This window comes from Panulirus ornatus, chromosome 39 (assembly GCF_036320965.1).
Source record: "Panulirus ornatus isolate Po-2019 chromosome 39, ASM3632096v1, whole genome shotgun sequence".
Taxonomy (NCBI): domain Eukaryota; kingdom Metazoa; phylum Arthropoda; class Malacostraca; order Decapoda; family Palinuridae; genus Panulirus; species Panulirus ornatus.
Genome location: NC_092262.1, coordinates 11,260,072 through 11,274,721, shown reverse-complemented (window position 1 = coordinate 11,274,721; position 14,650 = coordinate 11,260,072). Strand labels below are relative to the sequence as shown.

General features: G+C 45.5%; 1 protein-coding gene across 1 annotated transcript in view; it reads right to left on the bottom strand.

Moving 5' to 3' along the window:
* Positions 1-14,650, bottom strand: part of LOC139761224 (receptor-type guanylate cyclase gcy-12-like) — an 85,460-nt gene that overhangs the window by 35,343 nt on the left and 35,467 nt on the right. Inside the window, exons 4-7 of the mRNA XM_071685266.1 lie at positions 5,101-5,280; positions 4,093-4,213; positions 2,229-2,375; positions 1,075-1,186 (exon numbers count right to left, since the gene is read on the bottom strand). Of these exons, the coding sequence (XP_071541367.1) occupies positions 1,075-1,186; positions 2,229-2,375; positions 4,093-4,213; positions 5,101-5,280 (560 nt within the window). The remainder of the gene's footprint in view (positions 1-1,074; positions 1,187-2,228; positions 2,376-4,092; positions 4,214-5,100; positions 5,281-14,650) is intronic.

Sequence of the window (14,650 nt, the reverse complement as noted above, 5' to 3'; positions counted from 1 at the left end):
GACTTACTTATACTTGGAGTTGTGACTTATCTATACTTGGGGTTGTGACTTACGTATAGTTGGGGTTGTGACTTACTTATACTTGGGGTTGTGACTTACTTATACTTGGGGTTGTGACTTACTTATACTTGGGGTTGTGACTTACTTATACTTGGAGTTGTGACTTATCTATACTTGGGGTTGTGACTTACTTATAGTTGGGGTTGTGACTTATACTTGGGGTTGTGACTTACTTATACTTGGGGTTGTGACTTACTTATACTTAGGGTTGTGACTTACTTATACTTGGGGTTGTGACTTACTTATACTTGGGGTTGTGACTTACTTATACTTGGGGTTGTGACTTACTTGGGGTTGTGACTTACTTATACTTAGGGTTGTGACTTACTTATACTTGGGGTTGTGACTTACTTATACTTGGAGTTGTGACTTATCTATACTTGGGGTTGTGACTTACGTATAGTTGGGGTTGTGACTTACTTATACTTGGGGTTGTGACTTACTTATACTTGGGGTTGTGACTTACTTATACTTGGAGTTGTGACTTATCTATACTTGGGGTTGTGACTTACTTATAGTTGGGGTTGTGACTTATACTTGGGGTTGTGACTTACTTATACTTGGGGTTGTGACTTACTTATACTTAGGGTTGTGACTTACTTATACTTGGGGTTGTGACTTACTTATAGTTGGGGTTGTGACTTACTTATACTTGGGGTTGTGACTTACTTATACTTGGAGTTGTGACTTATCTATACTTGGGGTTGTGACTTACTTATACTTGGGGTTGTGACTTACTTATACTTGGGGTTGTGACTTACTTATAGTTGGGGTTGTGACTTACTTATAGTTGGGGTTGTGACTTACTTATAGTTGGGGTTGTGACTTACTTATAGTTGGGGTTGTGACTTACTTATAGTTGGGGTTGTGACTTACTTATAGTTGGGGTTGTGACTTACTTATAGTTGGGGTTGTGACTTACTTATACTTGGGGTTGTGACTTACTTATAGTTGGGGTTGTGACTTACTTATACTTGGGGTTGTGACTTACTTATAGTTGGGGTTGTGACTTACTTATAGTTGGGGTTGTTGGGGTAGGCTGGGGTGATCTTAACAACGGCCCGGAAGCCATGGTAGAGACGCTCGGCCATGGACACTGTGGTTACGACCTTGTTACCCGGCACTCCTGTGTGGGGGGGGCCAGATGATGACGTCACTCTTGACACTCACACTAAGTGGCAGGTGGCACTCACACTAAGTGGCAGGTGGCACTCACACTGGTCACACACTGTGGCAGGTGGCACTCACACTGGCAGGTGGCACTCACACTGGTCACACACTGTGGCAGATGGCACTCACACTGGTCCCACACTGTGGCAGGTGGCACTCACACTGTGGCAGGTGGCACTCACACTGGTCACACACTGTGGCAGGTGGCACTCACACTGGTCACACACTGTGGCAGGTGGCACTCACACTGGTCACACACTGTGGCAGGTGGCACTCACACTGGTCACACACTGTGGCAGGTGGCACTCACACTGGTCACACACTGTGGCAGGTGGCACTCACACTGTGGCAGGTGGCACTCACACTGGTCACACACTGTGGCAGGTGGCACTCACACTGGTCACACACTGTGGCAGGTGGCACTCACACTGGTCACACACTGTGGCAGGTGGCACTCACACTGGTCACACACTGTGGCAGGTGGCACTCACACTGGTCACACACTGTGGCAGGTGGCACTCACACTGGTCACACACTGTGGCAGGTGGCACTCACACTGGTCACACACTGTGGCAGGTGGCACTCACACTGTGGCAGGTGGCACTCACACTGGTCACACACTGTGGCAGGTGGCACTCACACTGGTCACACACTGTGGCAGGTGGCACTCACACTGGTCACACACTGTGGCAGGTGGCACACTGGAAATGACCCACTTCCTCCTAATGGTCTCTTGATGGAAATTCACTCTCCCTTCCTCTCACCTCTCCCTCAACTCTCTCTTTCTCACCTCTCCCTCAGCTTTCTCTTTCTCGCCTCTCCCTCAACTCTCTCTTTCTCGCCTTTCCCTCAGCTTTCTCTTTCTCACCTCTCCCTCAACTCTCTCTCTCTCACCTCTCCCTCAACTCTTTCTTTCTCACCTCTCCCTCAGCTTTCTCTTTCTCGCCTCTCCCTCAACTCTCTCTTTCTCACCTCTCCCTCAACTCTCTCTTTCTCACCTCTCATCTCCTGGGACTCGTTAGCGCTGTGGTACTTGTCGTCGTCGATCGTTACGATGGCGTAGTCGGCCATCTGGTCTGGGACGGCGTCCCTCAGGGCCAGCACGAAGTCCCACTGGATCTCGAAAGATGCCACCAACACGTAAACTGCCACACCGAGAATATATATATATATTTCACATAATGCTCTCCAACAGCAGGGACTCGAACCCAGGACCTTTTGCGTTCCCGGTTACCTCGCAAAAAAAAGTCCTGGGTTCGAGTCCTTGCTGTTGGAGGGCATTATGTGTTCCGTGAAAAGTGTGCATTAGACCTGCGTGATACTAACGATAGAAAACGTAACATTAATGCATGACATATAAAATGAACATAATGCCCTCCAGCAGTAAGGACTCGATCCCAGGATATTTTGCGTGGTAGTCGGGAACGCTAACCGAACGGACCATGATAATAGTCCGGGCGATTAGCTTTCTTGACTACCACTCAAAAGGTCCTGGGTTCGAGTCCTTGCTGTTAGAGGGCATTATGTGATCTGTGAAAAGTGCAACTTCATTCGCACTCTTCGTATGAATGGGCAAACTAGGCAATTAACCCTAGTTCCACACTTTAACCGCCTCCCCCTAATTGTATTCTTTGTATTTAAATCCATTTTGATATAATTCGTATTATTGAGATTCTGGTCAGATGATGTTCATGGCGGTGGCATGGACGCGTTCAAAATGGAATTGAAATCTTTAAAAAAATGTCCTGATTGCTGCTGGTGGGTCATGAAAATTCAACCAATCAGCGTCACCAGTTGACTCAACCCATTTTATCGACCAGCCCCTTGAGGTGGATGAACAGCTGGGTTGACTGTGAACCCACGGCCGTTTACCAGGATTCGAACCCATACCCTCTCGAACCCCCTTGGCTGGACGGCCCCGTGAATGCGTCATGGTCTGGAACGCCATGTAACCATTACACCGGGGGGGGGGGGGGTTATTTTCCCCTTCAGAAATATGTATTTTCCCCGGGTGGTTAGCGTACGAGATTTGCTATGGTGGAGGCGCAGCGTCAAAGGCTTTCGTCGTCCTCAGACTTCGTTAAAAACCAATTTGTCACGAAATGAACAGAGAGATGACTGATTCTCTGTTCGTTAAATGCTTATATATATATATATATATATATATATATTGGAAGAACCAAGACATTCCATACCAGCAAATATGAATATATAAATGATCAAAATTTCATGTATGAAGTGTTGTAATACGTCAGTAACATTTGCCGTTTTCTCTAACCCCAGCAGACCCATGGACGAGGCCAGATGGAAAACGGGAAGGTACCAGACCACCATATGCCGTAGGTACAATATTGTTTTATCCTTTTCTTCATTGGGCAATTTTTAGGGAGATGTCTTAAGTGCGCTTCACAATGTCATCCATTTTCACACTGTGAAGATGGCTTAAAGAGCAGCATAAATATTTAGGGAAACGGCGATCAAGTATATATGTATTCCTATAAGTCCACGGAGGAAAATGAAACACGATAAGTTGCCAAGTGCACTTTCGTGTCATAATCACATCATCAGGGGAGACACAAGAGAGAAATATAAGTCACTTGATATACAACGAAGACACGTAGCTGGGACGAGAGGCCATTTGTTGTATACCAACTGACTTTTCATTCTTGTGTCTCCCTTGATGATGTGATTATGACACGAAAGTGCACTTGGCAACTTGTCGTGTTTCATATTTCTCTCGTGTGTCTCCCCTGATGATGTGAATATGACACGAAAGTGCACTTGGCAACTTGCCGGATCTCATTTTCCCCCCGTGGACTCACAAAAGCATATGGAGGCAAGACGTGGTGTGGGGTTGCTTACTTCGAGTCGAGTGGAGGCTGCTTGTGACAAAGTCCCTGAGGTTGTGGTAGTTGGTGGAGGTGTAGTCATAAGGTACGGTGTACTCCTTGGTGATGTTCATCATGTGGTGCACGGCGAAGCTCTGTACAGGGGAGGGGATGGAACGCTAAGGCATTTATCCTATAGGGGGAGGGAGGACAAAGAACGCTAAGTCACTTATCCTATAGGGGGAGAGGGGATAATCTTTCTTTAATAAGTTCTGTTAATTGATGATAGTTATATAATTAGAAGCGGCTGAGTGGATTGATTATATAATCACAGGAATTACTGTTCACTGGGGTTCAGGGGTTCCATCAGCGTCTGGCCTGCTCTCCGTGTAGGAGCAGGGTATATTGGGTTCCTTTAGGGTGAGGAGTTACCTTCGTGGGGCTCTTTGCCTCACACGTTGACAGTGGTACATTCTCTCTCTCTCTCTCTCTCGCTCTCTCTCTCTCTCTCTCTCTCTCTCTCTCTCTCTCTCTCTCTCTCTCTCTCTCTCTCTCTCTCTCTCACATCATCATCACACACACACAACAATAACAACTTCAACACAAAAGCCACATAGATCTGGACAAGAAAAAAAGAAAATAAAAATCCTTCCACGTTTTCTACAAATAGTTCAGCAGCTCCACCCTAAACTTCGCCTCACCTTCCCAACCTCCTTTTATTTTTTTTATAAATGGTGAAGGCTCCAGTCACGGAGAAAGGTCCATATTAAGGCCAGGCCTTAGCTGAAATATAGAGAAAATTATGAAAAAAAAAAATGGAGAGACGAGGAAAAACATTTACGAATTTTGGAGGAAGTGAAGGTGGAGGCAAGCATAGAATGTCCACTTCATGTAAATCATCCTGGGTCCAAAGCCCACACCTTGTGGAACCCCAGTCTCTCTCTCTCTCTCTCTCTCTCTCTCTCTCTCTCTCTCTCTCTCTCTCTCTCTCTCTCTCTCTCCCCCCATGCTTCATTATCTCCCCACCTTGCCGTCGGCTTACCTTAACAGCCTCTTTGATCTGGAAGTAGTTCCTGGTGTGTTCGGTGAGTAGGACAAATTGTCTCCACCTGTAAGCCTTCATCAGGGAGATCAGGGCCTTCACGATCTTGGTGGACGGGGGCATCGTGCGGGCCACAGTGTAGTACTTGGTCTTGTTGCTGACCCGCTGGTCCGCGCACTTCTGTCGTGGGTGGCCCGCGCCCCCACACAAGCGAGACACAGGCACCGTTAGTCCCTGGGTCCGTACACTCGTGTGTGTGTGTGTGTGTGTGTGTGTGTTATCTCGTAAAAAAGACCCTTTGGTTCTATATATATATATATATATATATATATATATATATATATATATATATATATATATATATATATATATATGATGGTCCTGTTCCACTGTACAAAGTTAAATGGTCAGGTTCCACTGTACAAAGTTAAATGGTCAGGTTCCACTGTACAAAGTTAAATGGTCAGGTTCCACTGTACAAGTTAAATGGTCAGGTTTCACTGTACAAGTTAAATGGTCAGGTTCCACTGTACAAAGTTAAATGGTCAGGTTCCACTGTACAAAGGTAAATGGTCAGGTTCCACTGTACAAAGTTAAATGGGCAGGTTCCACTGTACAAAGTTAAATGGTCAGGTTCCACTGTACAAAGGTAAGTGGTCCTGTTCCACTGTACAAAGTTAAATGGTCGGGTTCCACTGTACAAAGGTAAGTGGTCCTGTTCCACTGTACAAATGTAAATGGCCCTTTTCCACTGTACAAAGTTGAATGGTCCACTTCCAATGAAGAAAGATAAATTGCCTGTTCCACCGTGGAAAGGTGGTCCCGTTCCACTGTAGACAGTTGGATGGAGTGGGAATCACTGTAAGATTTACATAAGCTCCTCTTAGTATTGTTGGCTGTGGATGGTTGTGTGAGGATGGTGAGGGATCGTGATGAAATATAGTGAAGATGTGGATGGTTGTGTGAGGATGGTGAGGGATCGTGATGAAATATAGTGAAGATGTGGATGGTTGTGTGAGGATGGTGAGGGATCGTGATGAAATATAGTGAAGATGTGGATGGTTGTGTGAGGATGGTGAGGGATCGTGATGAAATATAGTGAAGATGTGGATGGTTGTGTGAGGATGGTGAGGGATCGTGATGAAATATAGTGAAGATGTGGATGGTTGTGTGAGGATGGTGAGGGATCGTGATGAAGTATAGTGAAGATGTGGATGGTTGTGTGAGGATGGTGAGGGATCATGATGAAATATAGTGAAGATGTGGATGGTTGTGTGAGGGATCGTGATGAAATATAGTGAAGATGTGGATGGTTGTGTGAGGATGGTGAGGGATCGTGATGAAATATAGTGAAGATGTGGATGGTTGTGTGAGGATGGTGAGGGATCGTGATGAAATATAGTGAAGATGTGGATGGTTGTGTGAGGATGGTGAGGGATCGTGATGGAATATAGTGAAGATGTGGATGGTTGTGTGAGGATGGTGAGGGATCGTGATGAAATATAGTGAAGATGTGGATGGTTGTGTGAGGATGGTGAGGGATCATGATGAAATATAGTGAAGATGTGGATGGTTGTGTGAGGATGGTGAGGGATCATGATGAAATATAGTGAAGATGTGGATGGTTGTGTGAGGATGGTGAGGGATCATGATGAAATATAGTGAAGATGTGGATGGTTGTGTGAGGATGGTGAGGGATCATGATGAAATATAGTGAAGATGTGGATGGTTGTGTGAGGATGGTGAGGGATCGTGATGAAATATAGTGAAGATGTGGATGGAGTATATATGGCGGCCTTTATAAGGGAAACCTAAGCCACATATATACCCAATTTATCGACCGTCCACTTTAAAGGAGGATGAACAGCTGGGTTGCCTGTGGACCGAGTGCCGCGACCAGGATTCGAACCTGTGCGGGCTCGACCCCAAGGTCACCAAGGCAACATAGGTTGAAAATACTGATAGTGAATGTGAATGAAAATGATGAAAGTGAATGAGAATAAAACTAGATTGTCTTTGAAAGTGATGGAAATATGACATTTGTAAGGCCAGATTGCAAGACGAAGGATGGCAGATGATGAATGGATAGACAAAGTTGGTATAGTGGGAGGGATGGAGATATGAGCGATAAAGCCGGGGGAAAGAAGAGAAAGCAGGCGTTGCATGAGAGAGAGAGAGAGAGAGAGAGAGAGAGAGAGAGAGAGAGAGAGAGAGAGAGAGAGAGAGAGAGAGAGAGACCTAATTTGCATGCAGAGGTTTGCTTGAGGGAGTATTGCTGTCAGCGCTGTCAGGATACGTTAATGTTTGGGGCTAGGAGGATAGATAGAAAACGGGGGTGTGGGGAAGTTATGGGAAATTCGTAAGTTGGTCAGGATATGTATATATATGTTTGCCATTTCCCACGTTTGTAAGGTAGCGCCAGGACTAATCTAAAGAAACAGCCTCGTTCGCTCACATCCGCATTCTAGCTGTCATGTTTAATGCACCGAAACCACAGCTCCCTATCCACATCCAGGCCCCACAGACCTTTCCAGGACGCTTCACATACCCTGGTTCAGTCCATTGACAACACGTCGACCCCGGTATACCACATCGTTCCAATTTATTCTATCCCGTGCACGCCTGGCACCCTCCTGCATGTCTAAACCCAGATTGAAAAGTCTACATCGAGACTTAAGCACTGTCATTTGACTCACAGAAGTGCGTCGAGAGACTTTATCGTGCCAAAGGAGTCCATCATTTCCCTGCTACTGATTGGAGCTTATGGTGTTAGTCGTGGTGTTGTATAATGATCACATCTCGTGGACAGCAATGTCAGGCAGGAGCAGGGTAAGGGATATACCTTTAGGAACTCTACCACACCTCCAACACACCTCCACCACACTTCCAACACCACGCCTCCACCACACTTCCAACACACCTCCAACACACCTCCATAACACCTCCAACACACCTCTAACACACCTCTACCACCACACCTCCACCACACCTCCAACACACCTCCTCCTCACCTCCAACACACCTCCACCACACCTCCATCACACACTCCACAAGCGCCACACTTCATATCATTGATCACACACTTTCAAGATGTCATGCCACAAGTTAGAGAAACCTAGTCCTTGTGGCGTGTGGCAGTAGAGGCGAGAGTGCTTTGCTACGTGACCGGGGGCGGGCTTTGATATCCCTCCGTTTCAAGGAGAGAAAACTGACCTCTCCGACCCTTATGAATAAGTCATATTTTACATTGCCCCCTGTGATCTCTGACGGTGCTCGGGGATTTTCGCCCTTCTGCTCTGATGGAATAAGGTTCAAGTTGCAAGTCGTTTGAGTTGGCAGGGAAGGTGTGGTTTGATGAGGGGGATTTGACATGGGGTAAGTGGGGAGGGAAGGGAAGCTCCCACGTCAGCTATGGCCCCCTGGTTATTAATATGACAATGGTAAATAGAAACTGCCCAGGTTTTAAGGTCGAAATTATCATATGAATCATAGGATACCATGAGCTTTACACGGATCTTTATGGTTTAAGTCTGCCATATGATGACTAGGTCGTGTTTAGATGTCCAAACTTCTCTTTTGTTTATACAAGGGACAAGATTCGTCCCTGTATGGAGTCCTGCTCCCACACCTGGGATGGTTCTAGCTCTTCATCCTTATAAACTGTCCCAGGCTAACTTTCCAAACTTGACCCCCCTTGCCCTACGCCTCAATGTCGGTTCACTTTCCTTCTTCAACAGGTATTACTTTGCTTTTTGCTCCCAAGAGCTGGCTGCTTGTGTGCCCCTCACCACCACTAGCTAGACCACACAATACTAGGCAAGCTGCTGCGTCACATGATCACTGTGTGGCCGTCGGCAACTCAAGGGTGGGCCGTTTTGATAACTGTTGCTTTCCTCATACGTACAAGCTTTGGAACTTCTCTTCCTTCTTATGTCTTTCCCAATAACTATGAACCGACACATTTCCAAAGACAGGGTTTTCACTTCCTCCAAAATTCGTAAATACCTTCTTTTGTCTCTTCTTTTTCCTTTCATAATCCTCTCAGTATTTCAATTAAGACCCACCTTTCATTTGGCGATATAGTTACACACACACACACACACACACACACACGCACATATATATATATATATATATATATATATATATATATATATATATATATATATATATATATATATATATATATATATATCTTTTTTTCTTTTCTTTCATACTATTCGCCATTTCCCGCGTTAGCAAGGTAGCGTTAAGAACAGAGGACTGGGCCTCTGAGGGAATATCCTCACCTGGCCTCGTTCTCTGTTCCTTCTTTTGGAAAATCAAAAAAAAACGAGAGGGGAGGATTTCCAGTCCCCCGCTCCCTACCCTTTTAGTCGCCTTCTACGACACGCAGGGAATACGTGGGAAGTATTCTTTCTCCCCTATCCCCAGGGATAATATATATATATATATATATATATATATATATATATATATATATATATATATATATATATATATATATATATGTATATCGACTTATGATGTCTCAATTTCTACTGGAAAGGGAGTTCAGAAAAATCCTGTAGATGGTACGTAATATTATTATTGTTGATACTGTCAGGTGGTTTCCACAGAGTGGTACACAACTGGTCGGTTTACCCTCTCAGCTATGACCCTGTAATTAGGGAGGTCGTTACACACGAGTGTAATGGCCAATTTTAAGCACCGGGTATTGTCAGCCGGGGAGGGCGCGCGTTTGGAATGGCCCTATAAACGGACGGGTATGTGTAACTGCCGTAGACGAAACCTCTGCTGGGTAATTAGACTTCTGTATGTATAGATGATTATAATGATATATTGCCTGAAGATATACTGAACTGTGGAAGTGCATGGAAGTTCAGTCCTGTACTGGAAGACGCGAAGTATTTAAGTTAGCTGAGTTGATATGGGCAGGTGAGGCCCTGATCAAGGCCATCTCATTAATGATATATATATATATATATATATATATATATATATATATATATATATATATATATATATATATATATATATATATATATATTTTTTTTTTATACTATTCGCCATTTCCCGCGATAGCGAGGTAGCGTTAAGAACAGAGGACTGGGCCTATGAGGGAGTATCCTCACCTGGCCCCCTTCTCTGTTCCTTCTTTTGGAAAAGTAAAAAAAAAAAAAAAACGAGAGGGGAGGATTTCCAGCCCCCCGCTCCCTTCCCTTTTAGTCGCCTTCTACGACACGCAGGGAATACGTGGGAAGTATTCTTTCTCCCCTATCCCCAGGGATACCCTATCCCCAGGGATATATATATATATATATATATATATATATATATATATATATATATATATATATATATATATATATATATATATATATATGTAGGTAGGTAGTCCACACGGAAAATGGAATACGAAAAGTTTCCAAGTGCACTTTCGTGTAATGATCACCTCATCAGGGGGAGATCATTACACGAAAGTGCACTTGGAAACGTCTTGTTCCCATTTTCCCTGTGGACTATCTGCATATAGTAGACCACGTGCATCTCTGTGACCTCTTGCAATATATATATATATATATATATATATATATATATATATATATATGTATATATATATATATATATATATATATATATATATATATATATATATATATATATATAGGTAGCGCCAGGAAACGGACGACGAATGGCCCATCCAATTGTATACACATATACATAAACGCTCATACATGCACATATACATACATGTACATTCATTCATTCAAACTATTCGCCATTTCCCGCGTTAGCGAGGTAGCGTTAAGAACAGAGGACTGGGCCTTTTTTTGGAATATCCTCACCTGGCCCCCTCTGTTCCTTCTTTTGGAAAATTAAAAAAAAAAACGAGAGGGGAGGATTTCCAGCCCCCCGCTCCCTCCCCTTTTAGTCGCCTTCTACGACACGCAGGGAATACGTGGGAAGTATTCTTAATCCCCTATCCCCAGGGATAATATATATATATATATATATATATATATATATATATATATATATATATATATATATATATATATATATATATTTGCTTGCCTTCATCCATTCTCGGCGCTACCCCGCCTCACAGAAATCAGGTAAGAATCCGTCGCAGGTGTATTTGAAGCGTTCGTCCAAGAACATCAGTAACCATTCCGTGTGAGGATGGGCTGTAAAGAGCACCAGGCAGTTTTACAGATTCGAACCCTGGATGTCTGTTATGGTAGATTCGAACACCTAAATGTCTGGTGCGGCAGATTCGAACCCTGTCCACAACCCAGTTCCAGGTCTTCACGCCCCTCCTCACGTCACAAGACCCTTTCCAGCACCCTCCCTCCAGGGCCCTCGCCTTCTGGAGACCCGCCCTTCCAGACGACCCTCCATCCACCCTCAGCTGCCCAGCAAGACCTGGTCATGTTTCTCCAGCCTCCTGGAACTGGAATGGTGAGGCTCTAGCCTCCTGGAACTGGAATGGTGAGGCTCCAGCCTCCTGGAAGTGGATGGGTGAGGCTCCAGCCTCCTGGAAGTGGATGGATGAGGCTCCAGCCTCCTGGAAGTGGATGGGTGAGGCTCCAGCCTCCTGGAAGTGGATGGGTGAGGCTCCAGCCTCCTGGAAGTGGATGGGTGAGGGGTGTGACGTGGGACAGGCAGGGGATAGCTAGCGGGAGGGAAGGAGGGAGGGAGGGAAGAGCCTGATGGAGGAAGAGGAGTGTATGGGGAGGGAGGAAGACATTAAGTATTCCAGGTGGCCACCATCACCACCAAGACTCAGGGGGCTAAATATAGAGGTGGTAAAGGTGAGGGATCCATCTTGGCCATGTTGGAGGGCGAGGCGCGACCAGCTGTCTGGTGCACTTGTGCACTTCCTGAGACTCTACACCCGTCCCTTCCCTCCCCCTGTGGCCTCCCACAGCTCTACACCCGTCCCCTCCCTCCCCCTGTGGCCTCCCACAGGCTGTACGCTGCCCCAGGGGGCCGTCTTACAAGGCCCCAGTCCCCCTCCAGGTTGTCCAGACCACCAAGCCTCCAACCCTTGTCCTCTCCCTCACTCTCCCTCACTCTCCCCCACTCTCCCTCACTCTCCCAGACCCCCCCCCAACACCACACCTGTAGCAGCCTGGCTGTAGAATATCCCCCCCCCCCCCCGTCCCGTCTTTTATCCCAGCTCTGCCACGCAGGTCCCCCCCCCCCCCCCCCCCACACCGCCTCATCCCAGATGCTGGGCTCGAACCCCTTCCCAATACTCTCTCTCTCTCTCTCTCTCTCTCTCTCTCTCTCTCTCTCTCTCTCTCTCTCTCTCTCTCTCTCTCTCTCTACGTGTGTGTGTGTGTGTGTGTGTGTGTGTGTGTGTGTGTGGAAGGTAAACGTGGAGTTGATCCTCTTGTCTTGATGGTTCTACACCTGGGACGGGAGTCCCTGGGATCGACCCCCCCTCCCCCACCCCTCCCCCACCCACCCCGCTCCTGTAGGCTATGGCAGGTGGGGGGAAGGGGGTGTCCCCCCCCTAGCGTGACGTGTGAAGCTGGTGGGGTAAGAGGATCGAACCCAGACGCTTTTGTGTTTCTGACGACGCATCTAGGATGAGGCCTTCATTACCTACACCCAGTGGTACTGTAGTGGTGTAGAAGCTGCTGTAGTGGTGTTGTAGTGGTGTAGAAGCTGCTGTAGTGGAGTTGTAGGGACTACTGTAGTGGAGTTGTAGTGGGTGCTGTAGTGGAGTTGTAGTGGGTGCTGTAGTGGAGTTGTAGTGGGTGCTGTAGTGGAGTTGTAGCGGGTACTGTAGTGGAGTTGTAGTGGGTACTGTAGTGGAGTTGTAGAGGCTACTGTAGTGGAGTTGTAGTGGGTGCTGTAGTGGAGTTGTAGTGGGTACTGTAGTGGAGTTGTAGTGGGTACTGTAGTGGCATTGTCGGGGTTACTGCAGTAAGATGTATTTAGGATCAGAATCAATTGGATTCGATGTTTGTTGTTATTTCAGACACAAAGAATATTTGCCCAGTTCAAGCGTGTACATACTACGGCAGGCGGGTGGTAGTTTACAACGAATGGTTGTTAAATATACGTTCGGCAAATATTTGATGCACATTCATTGGCTTCGCAAACACTGGCTACGCCAATGGCAGCTCTTCCCCCCCCCCCCCTCTCTCTCTCTCTCTCTCTCTCTCTCTCTCTCTCTCTCTCTCTCTCTCTCTCTCTCTCTCTCTCTCTCTCTCTCGTTCGTCACTTTGTTTACCAAATGGCCCTCTCGTCCCAGCTACGTCTCTTCGTTGTATATCAAGTGACTGTTATATTTCTTTCTCTTATGTCTCCCCTGATGATGTGATTATGACATGAAAGTGCACTTGGCAACTTATCGTGTTTCGTTTTCACCTTGGACTCATTGGAATATATATATATATATATATATATATATATATATATATATATATATATATATATATATATATATATATATATATATATATACCTAATGTCCAAATAACTAACAAACCACAAAATGGGAATAGCAGAGAATAACTCATTTATCGTCATCATATGTGGAATAAAGAGACAGTAAGACATTTAACTAAATGGTAGAAGGAAGGAAGGAAGGAAAAAAAGACACAGACGGTGAGAGAAGTGAAAGAAGGGGCAGAGAGAGAGAGAGAGAGAGAGAGAGAGAGAGAGAGAGAGAGAGAGAGAGAGAGAGAGAGAGAGGGGGGGGTCTTTGGATCAGCCAAAAGATTAATTGAACTGTCAGGCTCCTACTCGCCATTTTCTGTGAACTGTGATGCGTCCCCAGAACAAATGTGAGGGTTGCGACCTTTTAACATTCTTTCCCCCTGGGATGAAAATATCCCCTCCCTGGGATGATCCAGGTTCGGGAGCCGTTGGCAAGTTTTGGGACGACACGTCCCGTTTTTTTTTTTTTTCTACCCCCGTTTTCAGTTGTTCCTAGAGAAGATGGGGGCTGTGTAGTTACAGTTGGGATTGTGAACTAGATGGGAAAGAAACATGTATGGGTTTTGAGTCTGTTGTACGAAGATAAGGTCGAGGTAATCATTTGGACTCTCTTGATGTAGCGGTTATAGCGTTGCTAACCATGACGCACTCACGGGCTGCCCAGATTCGACAGGGCATTGGTTCGAATGCTGGTGGCATCAGCCGGTCCACAGTCAACCCAGCTGGTTATCCACCCCCAGGGGTTGGTCGATGAAATGGGTACCTGGCTCAGGCTAGGGTGAGTATATATATATATATATATATATATATATATATATATATATATATATATATATATATATATATTTATAATTTCTTGTATATCCCCTGATGATGTGATTATAACACGAAAGTGCACTTGGGAACTTATCGTGTTTCATTTCCCCGTGGACTCATAGGGAAAGCAGTGAATGAAAAAGATAGACGATATATTGTAACAGGGAAAGCAGCAAGATAAGACAGACGATAGATCGTAAGAGGGAAAGATAGATAAGGGACAAAACACTAGCATTCCTTTGAGATTCCCGGTCATTAAGAGTAATCTCTCCTC